Source organism: Rana temporaria, chromosome 12 (assembly GCF_905171775.1).
Source record: "Rana temporaria chromosome 12, aRanTem1.1, whole genome shotgun sequence".
Lineage (NCBI taxonomy): Eukaryota > Metazoa > Chordata > Amphibia > Anura > Ranidae > Rana > Rana temporaria.
The window spans coordinates 51,760,679-51,784,727 of NC_053500.1; the positions used below are offsets into that span (position 1 = coordinate 51,760,679).

The 24,049-nt window shown below is 44.8% G+C and overlaps 1 protein-coding gene across 1 annotated transcript in view; it reads right to left on the reverse strand.

Moving 5' to 3' along the window:
• TBX21 (T-box transcription factor 21) overlaps positions 1–24,049 on the reverse strand; it is a 91,370-nt gene that overhangs the window by 26,382 nt on the left and 40,939 nt on the right. The window contains exon 3 of the mRNA XM_040330312.1: positions 5,435–5,556. Coding sequence (XP_040186246.1) covers positions 5,435–5,556 — 122 coding nt within the window. The remainder of the gene's footprint in view (positions 1–5,434; positions 5,557–24,049) is intronic.

Here is a 24,049-nt window from a genome sequence, read left to right on the forward strand (position 1 = left end):
GAGTATCGGAACTGGCAGCCTTATCCTGTAAGGAACCATATCTTATTTTACATAAGGACAAGGTCGTTCTCCGCCCTCATCCTTCCTTCCTACCAAAGGTTATATCCAGTTTTCATCTAAACCAGGATTTGGTATTACCATCCTTCTTCCCTAAACCTACTTCCAGAAAGGAAGGGTTGCTGCATACCTTGGATATTGTCAGGGCCATGAAGGCCTATCTTAAAGCTACAGAGAAGATCCGGAAAACAGATGTGTTGTTCATTTTACCGGATGGGCCCAAGAAGGGGCAGGCAACTGCAAAATCCACCATCTCGAGGTGGATTAAACAGTTAATCACTCAGGCCTACGGCTTGAAAGGGTTGCCTCCTCCAGTATCATTAAAGGCTCATTCTACTAGGGCCATGGGCGCCTCCTGGGCAGCACATCACCAGATCTCTATGGCTCAAGTTTGCAAGGCGGCAACCTGGTCTTCTGTCCACACGTTTACAAAATTCTACCAGTTGGACGTAAGAAGGAATACTGATACAGCCTTTGGGCAGGCAGTGCTGCAGGCTGCAGTTTGAGACCCTCGGATTCCGGGGGCTCCCTTTTGAGTAAAATTTAAAATTTAAATTTATTTTTCTCAACGAAGTTGGATTTATTATGATTTGAGTATATCTCTAAATTAAATCCTTTTGTCTTGGGAAGATGTCTCCCTCCCCTCATTGTAAGCATTGCTTTGGGACATCCCACTAGTAATGAATATGCCGCTCTGTGTCCCGTGATGTACGAGAAAGAAAAAGGGATTTTTAATACAGCTTACCTGTAAAATCCTTTTCTTGGAGTACATCACGGGACACAGAGCTCCCACCCCTCTTATGGGGACCATTTTGGGAGGCATACTGCTTGCTACAAAACTGAGGTACTCCTCCTATGGGAGGGGGTTATATAGGGAGGGGCACTTCCTGTTTGAGATTGCCAGTGTCCATCACCTGAAGGTACTCCATATAACCCACTAGTAATGAATATGCCGCTCTGTGTCCCGTGATGTACTCCAAGAAAAGGATTTTACAGGTAAGCTGTATTAAAAATCCCTTTTTTTTTGGGCGGAACACTGCTTTAAGTAGAAAGTGACAATATATATAAAATGCAAAACCAAAGATTCCCAACTTTTTATGCCTTGCTGAAATTGTTCAAAGATAAAAACAATTCACCTAGCTGTCTGTTAATATTAGGGTATGGGGGTTTTACAAAAAAAGAATGCAGATGCTTAAATGACCAACCAATGTACAGTGGAACCTTGGTTTACGAGTAACGCGGTTAACAAGCGAGTGTTGTCTCGCAAAACGAGCAGAATTCAAGCTAATGGGGTGTGCAGTACCGCATTTGGCCAGAGGTGCGGGGCGCCGGTGACACTCGGAACAGTTTGGAGCCGTTCAGAAATACTCTGTTCCCGGGTGTTTCCGAGCCTTTTCGAGGGTTTCCAAGGTCAGCCGAGGTGTCCTTGAGCATTTTTTCAGGACTCCTGAAAAAAACGACCGTTTTTAAAACTTTTTTTTCCATCAATACATATTCCCTGGGGCAAGACCCGGGTTCTCAAAGACGTTTTACAACAATAACTTGCATATTAGGCTTTAAAATGAGCACTTTTGAATTCGAACGTTCGAGTCCCATAGACGTCAATGGGGTTCTAAATGTTTGCGCGAACCTTCGGTCCGTTAGACGGTTCTGGTGCGAACCGAGTGGGGGGGGTGTTCGGCTCATCCCTAGTAGGAGGAATGGTATCAGTGGTAGACATAGTGCCCCATTGTGTCAGTGGGAGGAATAGTATCCCATCATTGGTGTCAGTGGGAGGAATAGTATCCCATCATTGGTGTCAGTGGGAGGAATAGTGTCCCATCATTGGTATCAGTGGGAGAAAAAGTGTCCCATCATTGGTATCAGTGAGAGGAATAGTGTCCCATCATTGGTGTCAGTGGGAGGAATAGTGTCCCATCATTGGTATCAGTGGGAGAAAAGGTGTCCCATCATTGGTATCAGTGAGAGGAATAGTGTCCCATCATTGGTACCATCGAGAGGAATAGTATCCCATCATTGGTATCAGTGGGAGGAATAGTGTCCCATCATTGGTGTCAGTGGGAGGAATAGTGTCCCATCATTGGTATCAGTGGGAGGAATAGTGTCCCATCATTGGTGTCAGTGGGAGGAATAGTGTCCCATCATTGGTATCAGTGGGAGGAATAGTATCCCATCATTGGTATCAGTGGAAGACATAGTGGCCCATTGCTGGTGTCAGTGGGAGGAGTAGTGCCCCAAGGGCCGTAGGATAAAGGCTAGCAAAGGGCCACATCTGAAATATACATTTTAATTAGGACAAAACCACCAGAGATAGACAATATTATGTAGTGACCTGAAACCCATAAAGACAAACATTAGCAACGGTCTGCAGTATAATATTTCATTCTTTTGTATTGTATAATCTCTATGTGGCTAGACTTGATTGAAAAGTAACACATGTTATATATTATGTAACAAATTTCTACCCCTGGTAATCTGTACAGTGCAGAGACCGGCCTCATTTAAAGATCCAGCCACATTTAGGGAATCTAAAATAAACAAGCCCTGATGAAAGGGGAGTGTCCAAGCCTGAAACGCGTTGGATGTCTTTCTACTGAAATCCAATTAGACACCCTTTTGGACTCTCAGACCTGACAGAGAAAAATGTTTCTGGGTTCATGGCTGTTGTTGTGGAGATTTTTATGGTTGACTATTTTTAAGTATGTACACCTGTCACAGATATTACATTCTCTATATTACATTATATTATATTTTATGTATCGTGTAATATTATATACTATATTATTATACTATTACACTCCTTTTATCATTTTATCTTTTATTACTGGAAATGTAACAAGAAGAGTGGGCACACCCCAAAGTGGGTGGGATCATCCAAACAGCCAATGGCGGACAGGAAAAAATGCAGATAGGATTAACAGTATCACCACCAATACACAAAGGAAGCCAATGGGAGACCAAGACATTCCACCTATATTTTTAAAGCGGACCTTCAATAATTTTTTCATCTTTCCATCTATTAAATCTTCTGCCCTTGTTGTTTTAACTTTGGATAGTAAAACATTTATTTTCTGCCAGTAACTAGCTTATACAGCCCACTTCCTGTTTCCTGTCTGGTCTTTAGCCTGGGCTTATGACATCATGCACAGCTCTCTCACTCTCGTGAGAGTTTGAAAGGAAGGGAGGGGGTGAGTCATAAGAAAGCCAATGAGAACTGTGGCATAATTTTCTTTCTTATTGCATTTTAGTCCAAATATAATATGTGAGGTCTTTTTGACCCCAGATCTCATATTTAAGATCTCACTCGTTGATCCAGTTTGAGGAAGCCGAGCAGATTGTGCCCTGAGAGTTTTCATGCCTTATTGATCTGCTGGCGCTGACAGGCAGATCCACGCCTTCTGTTAAAGCGGGGGTTCACCCTATCGACGGGAAAAAAAAAAAAAAAATTATTTTACCTTAAAATCAGGCATTGTAGCGCGAGCTACAGTATGCCTGTCCCGAATTTTTTACCCCCGTACTCACCTTGTAGTCGTCCATCGAAGATACCGGGGAATGGGCGTGCCTCTGGAGACGGAGGATGATTGACGGCCGGCTCTGGCGCGTCACGCTTCTCCGGAAATAGCCGAAATAGGCTTGGTCTTCACGACGCGTGCGCATAGCCTGTGCGCAGGCGCCGTGAAGAGCCGAGACCTACTCCGGCTGTCTTCGGGGAGAGTGACGTGCCAGGGCCGGCCGTCAATCAGCCTCCCTCTCCATAGGCACGCCCATTCCCCGCGGGAGCCGAAATCTACGATGGACGACTACAAGGTGAGTACGGGGTTAAAAAAATCGGGACAGGCATACTGTAGCTCGCGCTACAATGCCTGTCTCGATGGTAACATCATGGGATTGTGGGTGAACTACCGCTTTAAGCGCATTCATATGTTCATTGAGTTTAAGGCCTCGTACACACAGACGGACTGTCCGATGAAAACGGTCTGCCGAACCGTTTTCATCGGACATGTCATCTGCCGGATTTTGGTCTGGTGGTTGTACACACCATCAAACCAAAATCCCCGCGTACAGGATACGCAGTGACATGGCCGCGCCGTCAAATCACTTTGACGCATGCGAGGGCTTTCGGCCGAGCGGACATGTCCGGTAAGTCGTACAGACGACCGAACATGTCCGACGGACATGCTTCCAGCGGACATGTTTCTTAGCATGCTAAGAAACATTTGTCCGCTGGAAACCTGTCCGATCCGCCGGAAAATAGTCCGGTCGGACGTACAGATGACCGAACATGTCCGCTGAAACTGGTCTGCGGACCAGTTTCAGCAGACATGTTCGGTCGTGTGTACGAGGCCTATGAAATGATTGTTTGCCTTTGAGGGTCTACGTGGTCATTTTACCATCCATTCATTCACAAGTTTTTTGATGGACTTTACACTGTTATTTTTTGGTTGTGTTTGTTTATAGCACCAGTTTATTCATTCACCTCACATTTGTTTTTGTTTTTGTCACTTCATCACTGTTTCAGTACAGTGACTATTAATTTATTATTCACTCAGAGAAATCATTTTCTCTATGTTACCACAGCGCTACATTTTTTCTCCACAGTATGTGACCGAGCTTAAAGCCCCTTACACACGATTGGCCCTTTGTCCGACCAAAATCAAATCGGAATTCCGATGGAATTCCATCGGAGTAAAAGAGAACATGTTCTCTATCTAAACTCCGATGGAATTCATCGAAATTTCCGATGGAATTACTCCGATGGGGCATACCCACGGTTGGAATTTCCGATGGGGCATACACACGGTTGGAATTTCCGATGGGGCATACACACGGTTGGAATTTCCGATGGGGCATACACGCGGTCGGAATTTCCGATGGGGCATACACGCGGTCGGAATTTCCGATGGGGCATACACGCGGTCGGAATTTCCGATGGGGCATACACACGGTTGGAATTTCCGATGGGGCATACACCTGGTCGGAATTTTTTCCATCAGAAATTCCGATCGTGTGTACGGGGCATTATCCCTGAAGCCTCGTACACACGACAGAGGAACTCGACGGGCGAAACACATTGTTTTCCTTGTCGAGTTCCTTGTTAGGCTGTCGAGGAACTCGACAAGGCAAGTTTCTCCATTCCCGTCGAGGAAAAAGAAGACATGCTCTATTTTTGGCTCGACGGGATCCTCGACAGTTTCCTCGTCGAAAAATGTACACACGACCGGTTTCCTTGGCAAAAAAAAAATCCCAGAAAGTTTCTTGCTGGTTTTTGCCGAGAAACTCGGTCGTGTGTACAAGGCCTAAGATACACAGGATGGGTCTCTGCTCCATGACATGTAATCGTATTACTCCTATGTCTGTTACATGAACAGATACATACCTGAGTCATATTATTGGAGGCACCTTTGTTGTTGGTCAGTTTGAGTTTACTGAATGCCACCTCTTGCCGCATCCAATGGGCACCTGTGTTAGGAGAATCAGGATGTTGGTAAATTCTGTTCCCTAGAAAAAAAAAATGGAAATTTCACTAGATCTAATATTAATAATGGTTCATCCTATGAGCACGCTTATGCAGCGTTTTTTATTCTATCTAAACTCAAATACTAAGAATGTATACTGTCTATTGCAGTGTATTAGTCCTTGGATGTCATGGCTGCATTACTTATCCTTTTTTTCCCCAGGATTTCTTCTCTTAATTTCCATCTGCTGATCTTGCCAGTGACACATTTCTTGACCTAGGGCGATAGTCAATGAAGCACTGTGCTACAAACACCTCCCCCTCTTCTCATATTTATAATATTGGGGTACAGGTGGGGTGAGAATGGGGTGGTCTGTATTTTTACAGAATAGACCAGATAATAGCTGATAAAATTCTCAGAGATTTCAGCATCCTGGCAGGATCAACAGATATACTTGCTACCCTGAGTGTAGCCACTATATCTGGATTGGTAAGGTGCAATATATTAAATTTTTCTTCTTTAACCACTTCAGCCCCAGAAGAATTTACCCCCTTCCTGACCAGAGCAATTTTTTGCGATTCGGCACTGCATCGCTTTAACTGACAATTGCGCGGTCGTGCGACGTGGCACCCAAACAAAATTGGCGTCCTTTTTTCCCCACAAATAGAGCTTTCTTTTGGTGGTATTTGATCACATCAGTTTGCACTATAAACAAAAAAAGAGCGACAATTTTGAAAAGAAAGCAATACTTTTTGCTATAATTAAAGCGGTTGTAAACCGCATAAAGTTTTTTTTTCCCCCCAAACCTGCAATGCAAAAGGCATAATAGGCTAGTATGCACCGCATACTAGCCTATTATGAAATACTTACCTCGGAACGGGGTGTGTACCACTTACCTGGTCCACGCCGAGCAGGATGTCATCTTGCTCCGGCGTGTCTTCCGGGTATCGCCGCTCCAGCGCTGTGATTCGCTGGAGCGGCGATGACGTCACTCCCGCGCGTGCGCGCGGGAGATTTAAAATCGGCAGGGTCCGGCGGATGCCGGTCCTTCAGCCGTGGATTCCCCCCTGCGCATGCGCCGCCCGCATTGCGGGGGGAATATCTCCTAAACCGTGCAGGTTTAGGAGATATTCTCCTTACCTACAGGTAAGCCTTATTATAGGCTTACCTGTAGGTAAAAGTCCAAATAGTGGGTTTACAACCACTTTAATATACCCCAAATATATATATAAAAAAAACAACATTTTTTTCCCTCAGTTTAGGCCGATACATATTCTTCTACATATTTTTGGTAAAAAAAAATTGCAATAAGCGTTTATTGATTGGTTTGCGCAAAAGTTATAGCATCTACAAAATAGGGGATCGTTTTATGGCATTTTTATTATTGAGGCTTCATTTCCACTGGCGTTTTTACAGCCACTGTTGTTAGCCTTTTTTACAGCTTAAAAACGCCTGTCCATGTTTATTTTGTAAAAAAATAAAATAAATTTTTTTTTGTGAGCTGGGGCTTTAAAAATGCAGCGGTAACGTTTTTGAGCGTTTTCGCAAGTTTTTTAGTGTTTTTTAACGTCTGGCGTTTTTACAGCTCTACTCTGGAGCTTCAGAACGCCCTGGTCCTGTGTTTTTTTAACAGCTCAAAAACGCCTATGCCATTTGCAGCTCAAAAACGCCTATGTGGGCATGATGCCATAGAATAACATGGACGGGCGTTTTTAAGCTGTAAAAAACGCTCAGAAAAGTGGCTGTAAAAACGTCAGTGGAAATGAAGCCTAATTTTTTTTTTTATTAGTAACTGCGGTGATCTGAGATTTTTATCGTGACTGCGACATTATGACGGACACATCGGTCACTTTTAACGCTATTTTGGGACCATTGTCATTTATACAGCATCAGTGCTATAAAAATGCACTGATTACTGTATAAATGGCACTGGCAAGAAAGGGGTTAACACTAGGGGGTGATGAAGGGGTTAAGTGTGTCCTAGGGAGTGATTCTAACTGTGTGGGGACTGGGAAATATGTGACACGACAGTGATCACTGCTCCTGATGACAGGGAACAGAAGATCAGTGTCCTATCACTATGAAGAACAGGGAAATGCCTTGTTTACTGCCGCTTCGCAACACGATCGCGGGACACCGACGGTCACAGAGGGGGTACATCCTTTTGCACAGCCATGCCATTCTGCCGACGTAAATGTGCATGCGGCGGTCGGCAAGCGGTTAAAGGTCCCCTGTCTTGATAGAAATAGGGGGCCTCTCATTGCTGATCTCCTAAAAATAAGAGTCACCTGACTGTGGCTTCAGCGATTTTGTGTCACTGACTGGAAACAGGTATGTTGTAAGGAAATGCCAAAGAAAAGTTGAAGATCCTTATCTCTGTACTTGTTTAGGGCCAGTGGTTCAAAATAAAGGAGTCAAGATATCAGAATCAGCAGGCCCGTCGCTACAGGACAGGCAAAACAAACAATTGCTTGGGGCCCCGAGCTGGCCTGGGGCCCCCAACTTCCCCTTCCCAGGATGTAGCTGAGCTCCTCTTCCTTCCACCTGGAGTCCTGTCAGTCCGGCCGGGTACCGTGCGTGGTACAGGAGATTCAGTTTCCTGTTCCCAGCCGGACTGACAGGAAGTGCACTATCTGATAGGGGACTGGGAAAGAGGCAGTAGGGAAGAGGAGCTCGGCCACGCTACAGCGGCAGCCTACAGGGAAGAAGGGGAGGTAAGAATAGAAAAAAATTAGTGTATCGCTAACGTAGGCTTTGCATGCGAGGGGGGGTGCTTGGGGGCCCCCATTTTGCTTGGGGCCCCCAAATTCCTTCAAACGGCCCTGAGAATCAGTAACCATGCTTGCAGTTCATAATATGATACAATTTGACAGTCTCTATCAAGCTCTAATATGGGTCTTCTATTGCATCTCATCACGATCTACTGCTCCGTCCCTGAGGAAGAGGGAAAGGCCTTTTCCCCCGAAACGCGTTGGCATCACTTGATGTCCTTAACCACTTCCGGACCCCCGCACGACTACATACGTCCACACTTTGAAGAGTAATATCTCTGTTATGGCAGCAGCTATCTGCCATAACCCAGGTATCCTCGTCTTCAGGCGCAAGTCCGGTCAACGATAATAGTGGTCTCTGCAGTGGATTCGCCGCAAGATCACTGTTATCGGCGGCGGGAGAGTGCCCCCCTCCTGCCGCTCTCCCGTCCCCTACATTGCTTACCGGAGCCGTCGGCAGCAGCGGAGGCAATCAGGTCCTTCCTGTGGCTGGGTATGGAGCTGAGTGAGGGGGAAGATGGCCCTCACCCGTCTCCATACCATAGCACGGCGGAAGTGGCATAAAAACGTTACTTCCGCCCATAGCTCTTAAAGGGCTATTTTTTTATTTTATTTTTCAAAAGATTTTTTTTATTTATTTTTTTCACATAATATGAAGTGATAAGGAGGATAGAAGGTCCACCACTTCACTTCCGTAAAAAGTAAAGACACATATATGGACACGGGGATAGGTATGGGTTACACTATAAAAGGGGTAATTTCCCCAGGGTTTTGCAGGGAGGAGGAGGGGGAGAGGAGAGAAGGAAAGGGAAATTCCCCCCCCCCTTTTTTTTCTCTCCTCTCTTGGTCTGATGACAAGAGACACATGGGTATATATATAAAGGAATATGTTGGGCGCAGGGGGAGGGGGGAGCAGGTACGGACTATATGGAAGTACTTGGATAAAACCCCCTCGCTCCTGCTCCCTCTTTTTCACTAGGGTTTTTTTTTTGTTTGTTTTTTAGGCTCAATGGAGGGGGGAGAGAGAGGGGAGAGGAGAAGGGAATGTGCCCTAGTATAAAGAACATCATCATAGAGATAGTACTATAAGGATGGACCTAGCTCTGTACCCACACAAATGTTTTTTGTATTTTTGTAGTATGTAGTTTGTATATGTTACATGTATGAAGAACTTATGAATTTTATAACGGTTGTTGATTTTAAAAAATTTTAAGAAAGTTTGTAAAGTTTTTTCTTTCTATGTGAAAATAATAAAAATAATTTAAACTTAAAAGACAACATTTTTTTTATTGCATTTTTCTGTAAATATGAGATCTGAGGGGCCATATTCTGAGTATAGTTACGATGGAGTATCTCAGGATACTCCATCGTATCTCTCTTTTTTGGCCCGCGTATCTATGCGAGTGATTCTTAGAATCATTTTCGCATAGATACGCTTAAGATCCGCCATGTGTAAGTCACTTACACTGTCGGATCTTAAATGTAATTACTCCGCCGGCCGCTAGGTGGCGTTTACGTTCAGGTCTCATTTGTTTATGCAAATGAGCCTGATACGCCGATTCCCGAACGAAATCGCGTTGCGTAACCGTCGCTAACGTCGTTTGCGTAGGCGTAAGGTTACCCCTGCTATATGAGGGGTAACCTTACGCCAGTCCCACGTAGGCCATGTTAAGTATGGCGTCGGGTCCGCGTTGTGTTTTCTCGTCGGGTACGTCGTTTTACTAAGTCGTCCGCAAATACGACTTTACGTCAATGACGCACACGTCGGCGTCATTGACGTTTTACACCGAGAACTGGACCATGCGCACTGGGCTATTTTAAGCCCGGCGCATGCGCAGTTCGTTAGAATCGGGGGCGCGCTTAATTTAAATAGAAGCCGCCCCCTTGGATTTATGCGGGGATACGCCGGGCCAAATACACTACGCCGCCCCAAACTACGGAGCAAGTGTTTGGGGAATACAGCACTTGCTCCTGTAGGTTGGGGCGGCGTAGTGTAAATGGCTTACGCACCGCCCGCCTACAATCTACGGGAATATGGCCCCAGGTCTTTTTGACCCCAGATCTCATATTTAAGACGTTCTGTCATGCTTTTTTCTATTACAAGGGATGTTTACATTCCTTGTAAAAAGAATAAAAGTAACACCATTTTTTTTTTAAAAAGAACAGTGTAAAAAATACCAATTAAATGTAAAATAAATAAGAAAAAAATACGCATACGTGAAAATGGTGTTCAAACCACACATGTGACGTATCACCGCCATCAGTAGAGCGAGAGCATTAATTCTAGCCCTAGATCTCCTCTGTAACTCAAAACATGCAACCTGTATGAAGATTTTTGTCGCCATTCCACGAGCAAGCACAATTTTGAAGTGTGACATGTTGGGTATCAATTTACTCAACATTATCTTTCACAATATAAAAAATAAATTGGGCTAACTTTACCATTGTCTTATTTTTTAATTAAAAAAAGTGCGCTTGTAAGACCGCTACGCAAATATGATGTGACATAAAGTATTGCAACAACGGACATTTTATTCTCTAGGGTGTTAGATTTTTGGTTTATAATGTTTGGGGGTTCTAAGTCATTTTCTAGCAAAAAGAAATGTTTTTAAAGCGGTGGTTCCCCCTTAAAAACAACATTTTTTTATTCCACTGCCCCCCCACATTCCATCACGATTAATGCTCTTATTATTTTTTTCCTGCTGTACATACCTTAGTACAGCATATTCACCCGTGCATCCGGGTTGCGAGTCCCGCGGGAGTGGGCGTTCCTCACATGCTGTTGATTGACATTTTGCCCAAAAACGAGCTCTCCCCCCGTCGCGTAAGCCGCGTCACGATTGGCGAAAGGAGCCGAACGGCGATGCGCATGCGCAGTATAGCGCCGACTCGCCGTTCGGCTCCTTTCGCCAACCGTGACGCGGCTTACGCGACAGGGGGGAGCTAGTTTTTGGGCAAAACGTCAATGGTATGTACAAAGGTATGTACAGCAGGAAAAAAATAAGAGCCTTAATCGTGATGGAATGTGGGGGGCAGTGGAATAAAAAAAATTTGTTTTTAAGGGGGAACCACCGCTTTAACTTGTAAACAACAAATCTCAGAAAGAGGCTTGGTCCTTAAAGCGGTTCTCCACCCTAAAGTGGAGTCCCGCTGATCGGAACCCTCCCCCCCTCCGGTGTCACATTTGACACCTTTCAGGGGGGTGCAGATACCTGTCTAAAGACAGGTATTTGCACCCACTTCCGGCCCGGCATTCACGGGCAAAAGACGGGCATTCCGTCACATCCCGTCGCCCCCCCCCGTTGTGTGCTGGGAACACTCGGCTCCCAGCACACAGCGGGAGCCAATCGGCGGGCGCGGCGCGACTCGCTCATGCGCCGTAGGGAACCGGGCAGTGAAGCCGCAGCGCTTTACTTCCTGGTTCCCTCAGCGTGGATGGCGGGGGGAGCAGCAGAGAGACGAGCGATCGCTCGTCCTCTGCTGCGATCGGCGCTGGACTCCAGGACAGGTAAGTGTCCTAATATTAAAAGTCAGCAGCTGCAGTATTTGTAGCTGCTGGCTTTTAATATTTTTTTCCCATGGCACATCCGCTTTAAAGTGGAGTTCCACCCTGAAAAATGTTTTACTCCAAAAATCCCCCCAAAAAAAAAATGTTTTACTTACCCAAAATAGCTGTTGCTATGCGGATGTCCCGAATCTGCCTCTTCATCCTCCGGTGGATCCTTTTCCTCCTCCTTCACTTGGTTTCTTCTTGTGAATGGGGTGCACTGCATTCTGGGAACTGTGTGTATCCCAGAAAGCAGCCGGCCCATTCACAAAGCGCCGCGCTGCTCGCGCATGCGCAGTAGGAAATGAGAAGCCGCACAGCTTCACTGCCTGTTTCCCTTACTGTGGATGGCGGCGCCTGGAGCTGCCAGGATCGAGGATCGGCCTCAGCGGGGGCCGACATCGCTGGCGACTAGGACAGGTAAGTGTCCTTTTTAAAAGTCAGCAGCTACAGTGTTAGTAGCTGCTGACTTTTAATTATTTTTTTTTTTTTTTACCGGACCTCCGCTTTAAGTGGTTAACTAATAAACATTTCTATTACACCTCTGAGGTGTATGAACTTTTGTACTGGGCCCTCCTCAATACCCACTCCAAGGTATCAGCATGAGAGCCACGAAACTAGCATTATCAGGAGAGGTCAGCAAGGGAAGCTTACATAGTAATTTTGGGTGTGGCCCTGAGACTCCGTCTTCACATCACGATGGTCTGGGACCTCTTGCAGCAGGGTTCGACAAAATCCGGGCGCCCAGTCACAATTGCGGCTAGAATTAGCGGCCTGGCGCCCGGGGAAGCTTAGGCCTGCAGAAGGCCGCAAAGCCGCAGCCTTCAATTACCGGATGGCGCGGCCCGATGCAATCGCGCGCCGGGGGAGGTGGGGGTGCACGGAGACACAGGATACCCCATCGGTAATTGAAGGCTGCGGCTTTGCGGCCTTCTGCAGGCCTAAGCTTCCCCCGGGCGCCAGGCTACTAATTCTAGTCGCAATTGTGACCGGGCGCCCGGATTTTGTCGAACCCTGCTGCAAGAGGTCCCAGACCATCGTGATGTGAAGGCCTAGATTCCAAGCAAATTTGTCAAACCCTGTCTTACAGTATATGGTCATATGGTCATGTCAATGTGCAACTTTGACATGACAGAGGGAATACTCCTCTTCCAATTGACCACCAACCCTGAGGCCATATTTGTTCTCACTGATGCCGGGTCCATGACATTTTCTTCCCTTGCTGGCCCCAATCCGGCCCTCCTAAAGTCTGAAGGGCAATAAAGTGGCCCTTTGTTTGAAAAGTTTGGAGACCCCTGTGATAGACCAACACAAAGTGACACATAATTGTGAAGTAGAAGGAAAATGATAAAAGGTTTTAATTTTTTTTTTACTAATAAATATGTGAAAACTGTGGTGTGCATTTGTATTCGGCCCCCTTTACTCTGATACCCCTAACTAAAATCTAGTGAAACCAATTGCCTTCAGAAGTCACCTAATTAGTAAATAGAGTCCACCTGTGTGTAATTTATTCTCAGTATAAATATAGCGGTTCTGTGAAGACCAACGCTGTATCCTGGCCTAGGCCAACAAGGCCCAGGCTTAGGGCAGCACTTTGCAGGGGGGCAGCACCGAAAGAGTCCCCGCTGGCTTGCGCTACTGTTAGTGTAACACAAGCTGCTTCTAATTTTGACTGTCCTATCATCCTGGACCACAAACCTTCCTCACTGTGCTATGTGTTTTATGCTGCACCATTGACAAGGTTATATCTTCTTAGTCTTCTCCATAAAATTATCAGAAATGTGTGCTTAAAGGGGAGGGTTATAGCCCCTGTCAGTTTATTTTTTACCATCCCTGTCCCATTGCAGAGATTTACCTTCACTTCCTGCCCCACAGCCAAACAGGAAGTGAGAGGAAATTATGCAAATTAAGGAAATCCATTGTCCACCCCCCAAGCCCTAAGAACTAGTGTTCCCACTCAAAATTTTCAGGGTGGGTCTTAAACAGAAAGGGGTGTGGCCTTGACAGGAAGGGGTGGGTAATATTTAAATTTAGGGTGCACGAGTTTAGTCAGGCCTAGGGCAGCACAAAACCTAAATACACTACTGGTGAAGCCCTCAGAGGTCTTTTAGAGAACTTTAGTGAACAAACAGTATTTTTAAGGCCAATGAACCCACCAGACAGGTCAGGGATAAAGTTGTGGAGAATTGTAAAGCAGTGTTAGGTTATAAAAAGATATCCCAAGCTTTGAACATCTCACGAAGCACTGTTCAATCCATCATCTGAAAATGGAAAGAGTATGACAACTGCAAACCTACCAAGACATGGCCGTCCACCTAAATTGACAGGCCGGGCAAGGAGAGTATTAATCAGAGAAGCAGCCAAGAGGCCCATGGTAACTCTGGAGGAGCTGCAGAGATCTACAGCTCAGGTGGGAGAATCTGTCCACAGGACAACTAGCATTTATAGAAGAGTGACAAGAAGAAAGCCATTGGTGAAAGAAAGCCATAAGAAGTCCTGTTTGCAGTTTGTGAGAAGCCATGTGGGGGGGGGGGGGGGACAGCAAACATGTGGAAGAAAATGCTCTGCTCAGATGAGACCAAAATTGAACTTTTTCGCCTAAAAGCAAAACGCTATGTGTGGTTGAAAACTAACACTGCACATCACCCTGAACACACCATCCCCACTGTGAAACATGGTGGTGGCAGCATCATATTGTGGGGATGCTTTTCTTCAGCAGGAACAGGGAAGATGGTCAGAGTTGATGGTAAGATGGATGGAGCCAAATACAGGGCAATCTTAGAAGAAAGCCTGTTATAGTCTGCAAAATACTTGAGACTGGGGTGGAGGTTCACCTTCCAGCAGGACAACAACCCTAAACATACAGCCAGAGCTACAAGGGAATGGTTTAGATCAGGGGTGCCCAACCAGCGGCCCGGGGGCCACATGTGGCCCACGGAGCTCTCTGATGTGGTCCGCAACCTCCTGCTCTGTTATTAAAGGTCATTTTATTACTAAAATCACAATGTATATCTGGGCATATCTGTTCTGCAGTGGTTACTGGGCTGTTTTCAAACTGATCCGCAGGTGCAGAGCAGTTTACCTGTTATCTGCACTGAACCATAGACTTCTGTTATTACCTGCGAGTTTGGTGGGATTTCTGAAAGTGCACCAAACCTGCAGATATATAATAGAATTCTATTGCAAAGTGCGGGTGCGGGTAAATCGCAGCGCATCAGTGTGAAAGCAGCCTTGGGCCCCTTTCAAACGGTCAGTCCATCAGTCTGACCAATTGGGCCCTTCATTCACCTCTAAGTAGCGGCAGACATAAACCGACTTGTGTCCTACCTCCAATCCGATCTGCTAAAAAGTATAGTGGGCTGTGTCCTTGTCTGCTCTGCATATGCAGAGCAGACAAGGACATGCCATCCACCTGCTCCGCTCATTGTGGCCCACGACCGGTTACCAAGTCCCTTAAGTGGCCCTCTCTCTTCAAAAGGTTGGGCACCCCTGGTTTAGATCAAAGCTTATTCATGTGTTAGAATGGCCCAGGCAAAGTCCAGACCTAAATCCAATTGAGAATCTGTGGCAAGACTTGAAAGTCTCCATCCAATCTGACAGAGCTTGAGATATTTTGCAAAGAATGGGCAAAAATGTCACTCCCTAGATGTGCAAAGCTGGTAGAGACATCCCCCAAAAAGACTTGCAGCTGTAATTGCAGAGAAAGGAGGTTCTACAAAGTATTGACTCAGGGGGGGATGAATACAAATGTACACCACACTTTTCACATATTTATTTGTAAAAAATGTTGAAAACCATTTATTTTCCTTCCACTTCACAATTATGTGCCACTTTATGTTGGTCTATCACATAAAATCCCAATAAAATACATTTACATTTTTGGCTGTAACATGACAAAATGTGGAAAATATCAAGGGGTATGAATACTTTTTCAAGGCGCTGTATATGGCTGAAACGCACTAAATCAAGCTAGAATGATTATTGGACCAAAAATAATAAAGAACAAGAATAAGGGATTAGGGATCAGCACAATATGTTGCAGTTTCCATAGTTTATCAGAATAGATAAATAAATGTAAAATTCTGAGAAATGAAATCTACCTACTGACAGAAATCTTTCTTTTCTTTATTCCACTGAAAAAATTTACAATTATACCTCAGACAGGAGGCTCATTTCTTATGCATTATCTTTCTTTAATAATGCCCATAGCCAGGGCAGGACTTAGGGTGGTGGGGGCCCCTGGGCTTGAGTGTTGAAGGGGCCCCCTGGAGCCAAGAATTGGGGGGGATCGAAGTTGTTGAGCGGGGGGGCGAATTGAAGTTGTTGAGCGGGGGGGAGCGCATTAAAGTTGTTGAGCGGGGGGGATTTTGCAGTTGTTGAGGGGGGAGTGCCTCTCACCTGTGCCAACAGCCGGGGCCACAGACTGTCATTAGCCCGGCTGTCGGCTTTCTTCCCTTCAGCAGCCACAGTCCTCCACACACCACTCCGGTTCCTCCTGCTTCCGTGCTGCCTCCTCTTGCAGTGCGGGAAATTTAACCCTTTTGCGGGACTGTGGGAAGAAGCTGTCTGTGCGGGAAAGTCCCACAGAATCCGTGCGTGTTGGGAGGTATGCGCAGGGCCGCCATCAGGAATTTTGGGGCCCCTTGCACAGCTTAAGGCATGGGCCCCCTGAAGCAGAGAACCTAGGGGGGGTGGGGGTGCTGCCGCCTGAAATTGAGAAGCGTGGGGGCTGCCGCAAATTGAGAAGCGGGGGGGCCTTTACAAAAAAAAGAAGAAATAAAGAAGAAAACAAATATATATAAATATATGTAGCCATCCGGGGCCCTGGGGACCTCTGGGCCTTTTAATAAAAAATAAAAAATAAACAAAAATAAAAAAATAAACATTTATAAAAAAAATAAAAAAGGGGGGGTTGCCACATGGGGCCCTGGGGACCTCTGAGCCCTTTAATAAAAATATATATATATATATATATAAAAAAAAATGGTGGGTTGCCATCCGGGGGCCCTGGAGACCCCTGGGCCCTTTAATAATAATAATAAAAAAATAAATATATATATATATATATATATATATATATATATATATATATATATATATATATATTATATATATTATATATATATAAAAATAAAAAGTATATAAAAAAAAACATTTTTTTACAAAAAATAAATAAAAAAAAGGGGGGTTGCCGTCCAGGGCCCTGGGGGCCCCCGGGGACCTCCGGACCCCTAAAAACTTTTTTTTTTTTTTAAAGTTCAGTTCAGACATGAATCGGATTGCATAGGTGTGAACACACATGCGATCCGATTCTGATCCGAACAGCAGTGCGCTGTGAATTACATGCGATGTCCGGCATCGCACAAGTGTGAACCGGGCCTCAAAACGCATGCACAGGGTTTTCCATGTATTCCAATGCAGAAACGGAATGCATGGTGTGAACTAGAGCCATTGGAATGCATGGAAAACACTGTACATGCATTTTGTGCAGGAAAAAAAAGCACACGGAACTGCGACTGGTGGGAACTAGCACTTGGTGTTCCTACAGCTGGCAATGTGACTCTAGTAGTAGAATTGCCCATCTGACTTCAGCCCAAGGACTGCTACACTACAATACCTTACATTCCGGGATTGTATATTTAGTGACCAGGGATTAGAATTGCCTTGTAGCCCTAAGAGTATTGACAACGGGAGAGCGACCGGCACCCACCCAACCAACACACATCATCTGCTAATGGGTCACCAAGGTTTTAATGTAAACACTCAAACACTCACACACACACAGGGACAGAAATGTGAAAATTCCAAATAACTTCTTATCCCCTAAAACACGCATGTACATGAATCGCAATAGAGATCCTATGGGGCAAATATTCTGTACACTCCAAACCTGCCAGAGATAGTCCCTCCCCCAGACAGCAGGTACACCCCTATCCAACCCGTCCACATATGACAGACCTGTACATCATATACACATAACAGATGTATATATTATATATATTATATATATATAAAAATAAAAAATATATAAAAAAAAACATTTTTTTACAAAAAATAAATAAAAAAAGGGGGGGTTGCCGTCCAGGGCCCTGGGGGCCCCCGGGGACATCCGGACCCCTAAAAAAAAAAAAAAAAAAAAAAAAAAATTATTTTTTTTTTTTTTTTTTTTTAAAGGGGGCCCCCTATTGGGTGGGGCCCCTGGGCTTGAGCCCAGTCAAGGCCAATGGTAAGTCCGGCCCTGCCCATAGCAGAAATACAGTAAACATTTATTGTAATTTAAAAGATAAAATTCAAAGAACTACCCTTCCCAGCAGTCCCTGGGCCAGTGTAGCCCCTCCCAGACCGTAATCTATATAAGGGACTGTCTGAGGTAACCTATTCCTCTTTCTTTCTGCTCATGGCAGAGCACACAAGATAAGTATTTCATGTACCTTTATTATTTACAAGATAGGTATTTCATGTACCTTTATTATTTACAGGATAGGTACTTCTTGTATCTTTATTATTTACAAGATAGGTGTTTCATGTACCTTTATTGTTTGATTGTATATATGGTCTCTGATACCGAGTGCCCCGGTGTCGGGTGATTTTGTTCAGTCTTGACTGATATGTTTGAGGTATTGTGGAACATGGGGAGTTTCCCTGGAATTCCTCCCTGATACCGAATGCCCCGGTGTCAGGTATTTTGTCGGAATTGATTGTTCCGTAGTTTTTGGAAGATGTGGAATACTGGGGGTTCTCCCTGCTATCCCCCGTTTCTGCGCTTTATTTCTGTCTGCCTGACACCGGAGCGGTGTCAGGCAGATATGTTTGAGAGGCCACGTTTGTTTGTTTCCAATTCTTTGATTCTTTGCTCGGGTTTTTTCCCTTTCTTTGACGCCGGAGCACTACGGCGTCCGTGCGGGATCCGCACTGTTTTTCATTCGCTCCCTCGGCGGGCGCCATGCCTGGGCAACTGTCCCCCCCCCCTCCCTCCCCACGCTCCCCTTCGCGCGCTCAGGTGGGGGGCGGGGTCTCCGCCGCGGCCGCTCCTCTCTTTCGGTGCCTCTCTCGGTATCGAGAGCGAGACGGGGGAGAACGGTTCACATCGACCGTTCCGTCCCTCACAACCTCGGGCCAATAAGAACTCCAGAGGCCGTAGTCTCGCGAGACTTCGCCTCTGGAGTTAGAATCTCGTCAGGCTCCCCTCACACCGCAGGATGTCCTTCCCAGCGGTGTCGTAGCCAGGAACCTGCTGCTGTTTCACCATGCTTTCAACCACTAGATGGCAGTACATCTTTTCAGATATATATATATAAATATATATATTTCATTCCAATGAATCAATATCTAATAAATAAATTAATAAATAAATTAAATTAAATAATCTAAATAACCGAAGCTACAATAAATAATTCAATATATACTCAAATTATATTTCTGGGGAATTTATTCCCTAGAACATATACCTTATTTATCCTAATAAATAAATAATCAATATGTAGATAGATCAATAAATCAATAAATTAAATAAAGAAATTATAGCATGTTTATCTCCGGGGAATTTATTCCCTACAACATACTCCTAATAAATAATGTATTAAATAACTATCTAAGGATTGAATGAATAAATACATTTATTATTAATGATATTATTATTAATATATATTATTACTTATAATATATAACTAAATCCATTATTCAATTTTACAAATAATAAATTATAGATGGATTATACAAATTATATATTCATTATATAAATAAATTATACAAATATGTATAAAAAATTGTATTGAATTGTACAAAGATTCTACAATTTAATGAGTATCATGGCATTGTTCATGCCGGTACCCCGGATATGGTGGACACAGTCCTAGGAGGCCAAATCTCAACAGTGTTACACAGTTGCCAAAACTGATCGGTAGACCAATCTTTACGACCATGGCGTCGGTTACCCCCGCCTGCACACCATATGCCCGGACCATCCGGCAACGGTCTACCGCCCCTGAGAAGGGCTGGGCGTTCCAAAACGCTGCCACGTTTCTGTGGCCCTTGACTCCCCGCCAGGACTGGGGGGACAATCTCACTCTGTCGGAGGTTATTGTCGTTTGAGCTACTGCCCCCTCGTGTCTGATTCCGTCAGACGCATATCGGGTGTCACGACGTTGGCCATTCCAGGCGTCGGATCCCGCCTCGGAGAGTCTGGGTTTTTCCGTCGTGCGTAGGACAGCGGCGGGACTTCATAGTTTTTATTCTACCCGTTCTTCCCCGCACATCGTACTCCGTTGTCTACGGATTTCTTAGTCCTTCGCGGTCCTACTGCGATCTTCGCATCTCTTCCTACTCCTCATTCCTACGCTAAACCTCAGTTTCCGGTTTCCTCAGCTACGCTAGCCAGAGGGGTACGATCAATCATGGAAATTGCAGGGTCTTACGTAACCCCGTTGGGCGCCCACCCCTCCAGAGGAGCGGTGGCTCCTAGGTCATCACCCGGGCGGCTCCCTATAGGATTTACGGCTAGCGGCGGACTGGTAACCACGATTGCTTTCCGCCAATTCTGCTTGGATCGGAGGAACACATATCTATATCAATTTTGTAGTTGTTTCATTTGTTATCATCTATATATGCATTGTTATAGCTTTGAACTTGCATAAGATATGAGCCTCCTGTCTGAGGTATAATTCGAGATTTTCCTAGCTTGTGACGGAAAATATTGATTATATGAAGACAGGAGGCGAGTATCTTCCCTCCCGACCCAACCCTGTCACGAGGTTGTCTCTCTCTCATTCTAGACTGATGAACCACACACCCTGCAAGTCGGAGGCTGGTACGCCCCGGGAGTTCGTTTCACTAACCCCGTCGGGATTGCTGTTCCGTTTCGATCCATGGGTTTAGTTCACCGCAGATGGAGGCTCCTACTACGTTCCAGATCCGGAGTCGGGATGCCGTTGACTGAATCCGTTGGTCCATGTTTCTGAAGACGACTGACCGGTCGGCTCCGAATGGTTTTGGTTTTCCTATAGTCCCCGTTGGGATGAAGCTGGTCCGGATGAAGTTGGTCCGTGTTGGCCTTGTCCTTTCGTTTCCTCCAGATTCAGATGTTGTGTTCCGGTCGGAAGGTTCCCGGCAGCCGCGGAGATGTCTAATTGGACTTTCGGTTCCTGTTTACACTAATTCGCATGAAGAAAGAGGAATAGGTTACCTCAGACAGTCCCTTATATAGATTACGGTCTGGGAGGGGCTACACTGGCCCAGGGACTGCTGGGAAGGGTAGTTCTTTGAATTTTTTCTTTTAAGTTACAATAAATGTTTACTGTATTTCTGCTATGGGCATTATTAAAGAAAGATAATGCATAAGATACTCGCCTCCTGTCTTCATATAATCAATATTTTCCGTCACAAGCTAGGAAAATCTCGAATTGTCTGGGCCCCTTTCACACTGAGGCGCTTCTAAATTTCCAGTAAAACACTGAGTGCTTTTGAAGAGCTTTCCATTCATTTCAATGGAGACGGACATTTTTTCACTTCCCTGCCAGCACACTGCCCCATTGTGAAAGCATTCATTGATTTTAACCACTTAAGGACCGGGCCTATTTTTCAAACTTGTTTACAAGTTAAAAAATATTTTTTTTTTTGCTAGAAAATTACTTATAACCCCCAAACATTATGCATGTTTTTTTTCTAACACCCTAGAGAATAAAATGGCGGTCATTGCAATACTTTTTGTCACACCGTATTTGCTCAGCGGTCTTACAAGCGCACTTTTCTGGGGAAAAATACACCTTTTTAAAAAAAAAAAATAAGACAACAGTACGGTTAGCCCAATTTATTTTTGATATGTGAAAGACAATGTTATGCCGAGTAAATTGATACCCAACAATGTCACACTGCAAAGTTATGCCCGCTTGTGGAATGGCGACAAACTTTTACCCTTAAAAATCTCCATATGCAACATTTAAAAAATTCTACAGGTTGCATGTTTTGAGTTACAGAGGAGTTCTAGGGCTAGAATTATTGCTCTCACACTAATGATCGTGGTCTCATGTGTGGTTTAACCACTTAAGACCCGGACCAATATGCAGCTAAAGGACCTTGCCCCTTTTTGCGATTCCGCACTGCGTCGCTTTAACTGACGATTGCGCGGTCGTGCGACATGGCTCCAAAACAAAATTTGTGTCCTTTTTTCCCCACAAATAGAGCTTTCTTTTGGTGGTATTTGATCACCTCTGCGGTTTTTATTTTTTGTGCTATAAACAAAAATAGAGCGACAATTTTGAAAAAAAATCTATATTTTTAACTTTTTGCTATAATAAATATCCCCCAAAACATATATGTATATAAAAAAAAAAAATTTCCTCAGTTTTGGCCGATACGTATTCTTCTACCTATTTTTGGTTAAAAAAATCGCAATAAGCGTTTAACAATTGGTTTGCGCAAAAGTTATAGCGTTTACAAAATAGGGGATAGTTTTATGGCATTTTTATTAATAATTTATTTTTTACTACTAATGGCGGCGATCAGCGATTTTTATCGTGACTGCAACATTATGGCTGACACATCGGACAATTTTGACACATTTTTGGGACCATTTTCACAGCAAAAAGTGCTATAAAAATGCATTGATTACTGTGAAAATGGCAATTGCAGTTTAGGAGTTAACCACTAGGGGGAGCTGTACAGGTTAAGTGTGACCTTATATGTGTTTCTAACTGTAGGGGGCGTGGCTGGACTTGTGACATTATTGATCGTCTTTCCCTATATCAGGGAACAGACGATCAGTGACACTGCCACTGTGAAGAACGGGGAAGGTGTGTTTACACACACACCTCTCCCCGTTCTTCAGCTCCTGTGACCAATCGCGGGACACCAGCGGCGATCGGGTCCACGGGCCCCGCGGTCACGGAGCTTTGGACCCCGTGGGTCGTCCCCAGCACGACCCACGGCTGGGCACTTAAGGGGACGTACCCTTACGTGATTGCGCCCAGCCGTGCCATTCTGCCGACGTATATCGGCGTTAGTCGGTCCTTAAGTGGTTAACCACCTCAATACCAGGCACTTTCACCCCATTCCTGCCCAAGCCATTTTTCAGCTTTCAGCGCTGTCACATTTTGAATGACAATTGCGCGGTCATGCAACGCTGTACCCAAATGAGATTTTTTTAATTTTTTCCCCACAAATAAAGCTTTCTTTTGGTGGTATTTTGATCACCTCTGTGGTTTTTATTTTTTGCGCTATACACAAAAGAAGAGCAACAATTTAAAAATAATATATATTTTGTACTTTTTGCTATAATAAATATCCCCCAAAAATATATAAACAACTATTTGTTCCCTCAGTTTAGGCCGATACGTATTCTTCTACATATTTTTGGTAAAGCAAAAATCGCAATAAGCGTTTATTGATTGGTTTGCGCAAAAGTTATAGCGGCTACAATATAGGGGATAGTTTTATGGCATTTTTATTAATAATAATTTTTTTACTAGTAATGGCGGCGATCTGCGATTTTTATCGTGACTGCAACATTATGGCGCACACGTCGGACACTTTTGACGTTATTTTGGGACTATTGTCATTTATACAGCGATCGGTGCTATAAAAATGCACTGATTATGACACGTAAATGACACTGGCAGGGAAGGGGTTAACCACTAGGGGGCGAGGAAGGGGTTAGTGTGTCCTAGGGAGTGATTCTAACTGTGTGGGGGCTGGGCTTACTGTGACATGACACTGATCACTGCTCCTGATGACAGGGAGCAGACGATCAGTGCATCTCCCTGTTCTGTAGCTCCGTGACACGATCGCAGGACACCGGCGGACATCGAGTCCACGGGTCCCGTGGGCGTGGTCATGGAGCTCGTGGCAGGTATGTACATGTATGCCCATTTGCTTGTCCATGCCATTCTGCCAAAGTAAAAGTGCGTGCGGTGGTCGGCAAGTGGTTAATAATGTGATTTCAGCGATCCCTAGTGCGTGTGCCCATTCAACATTTACAGAATGCCTTTTATTTTTTTCATGAATAGAAGGCCTTCTCTGATTGGAGGATGTGGATAAGCGGGGGAACTGTCATCACAAGTTTCACTTCCTTCAGTTACAGAAAGCACAGAATCGGCCAACTTTCACGACATGTGAACCACTTTCTGTTCAACAGAAGGTGATTTAATGACCAGCTTCTGTCGAACGGTCTTGCTGGAAAACATTCGATCAGTGCTCACAGCAAATGGCTGCAAGCACTGATCAGT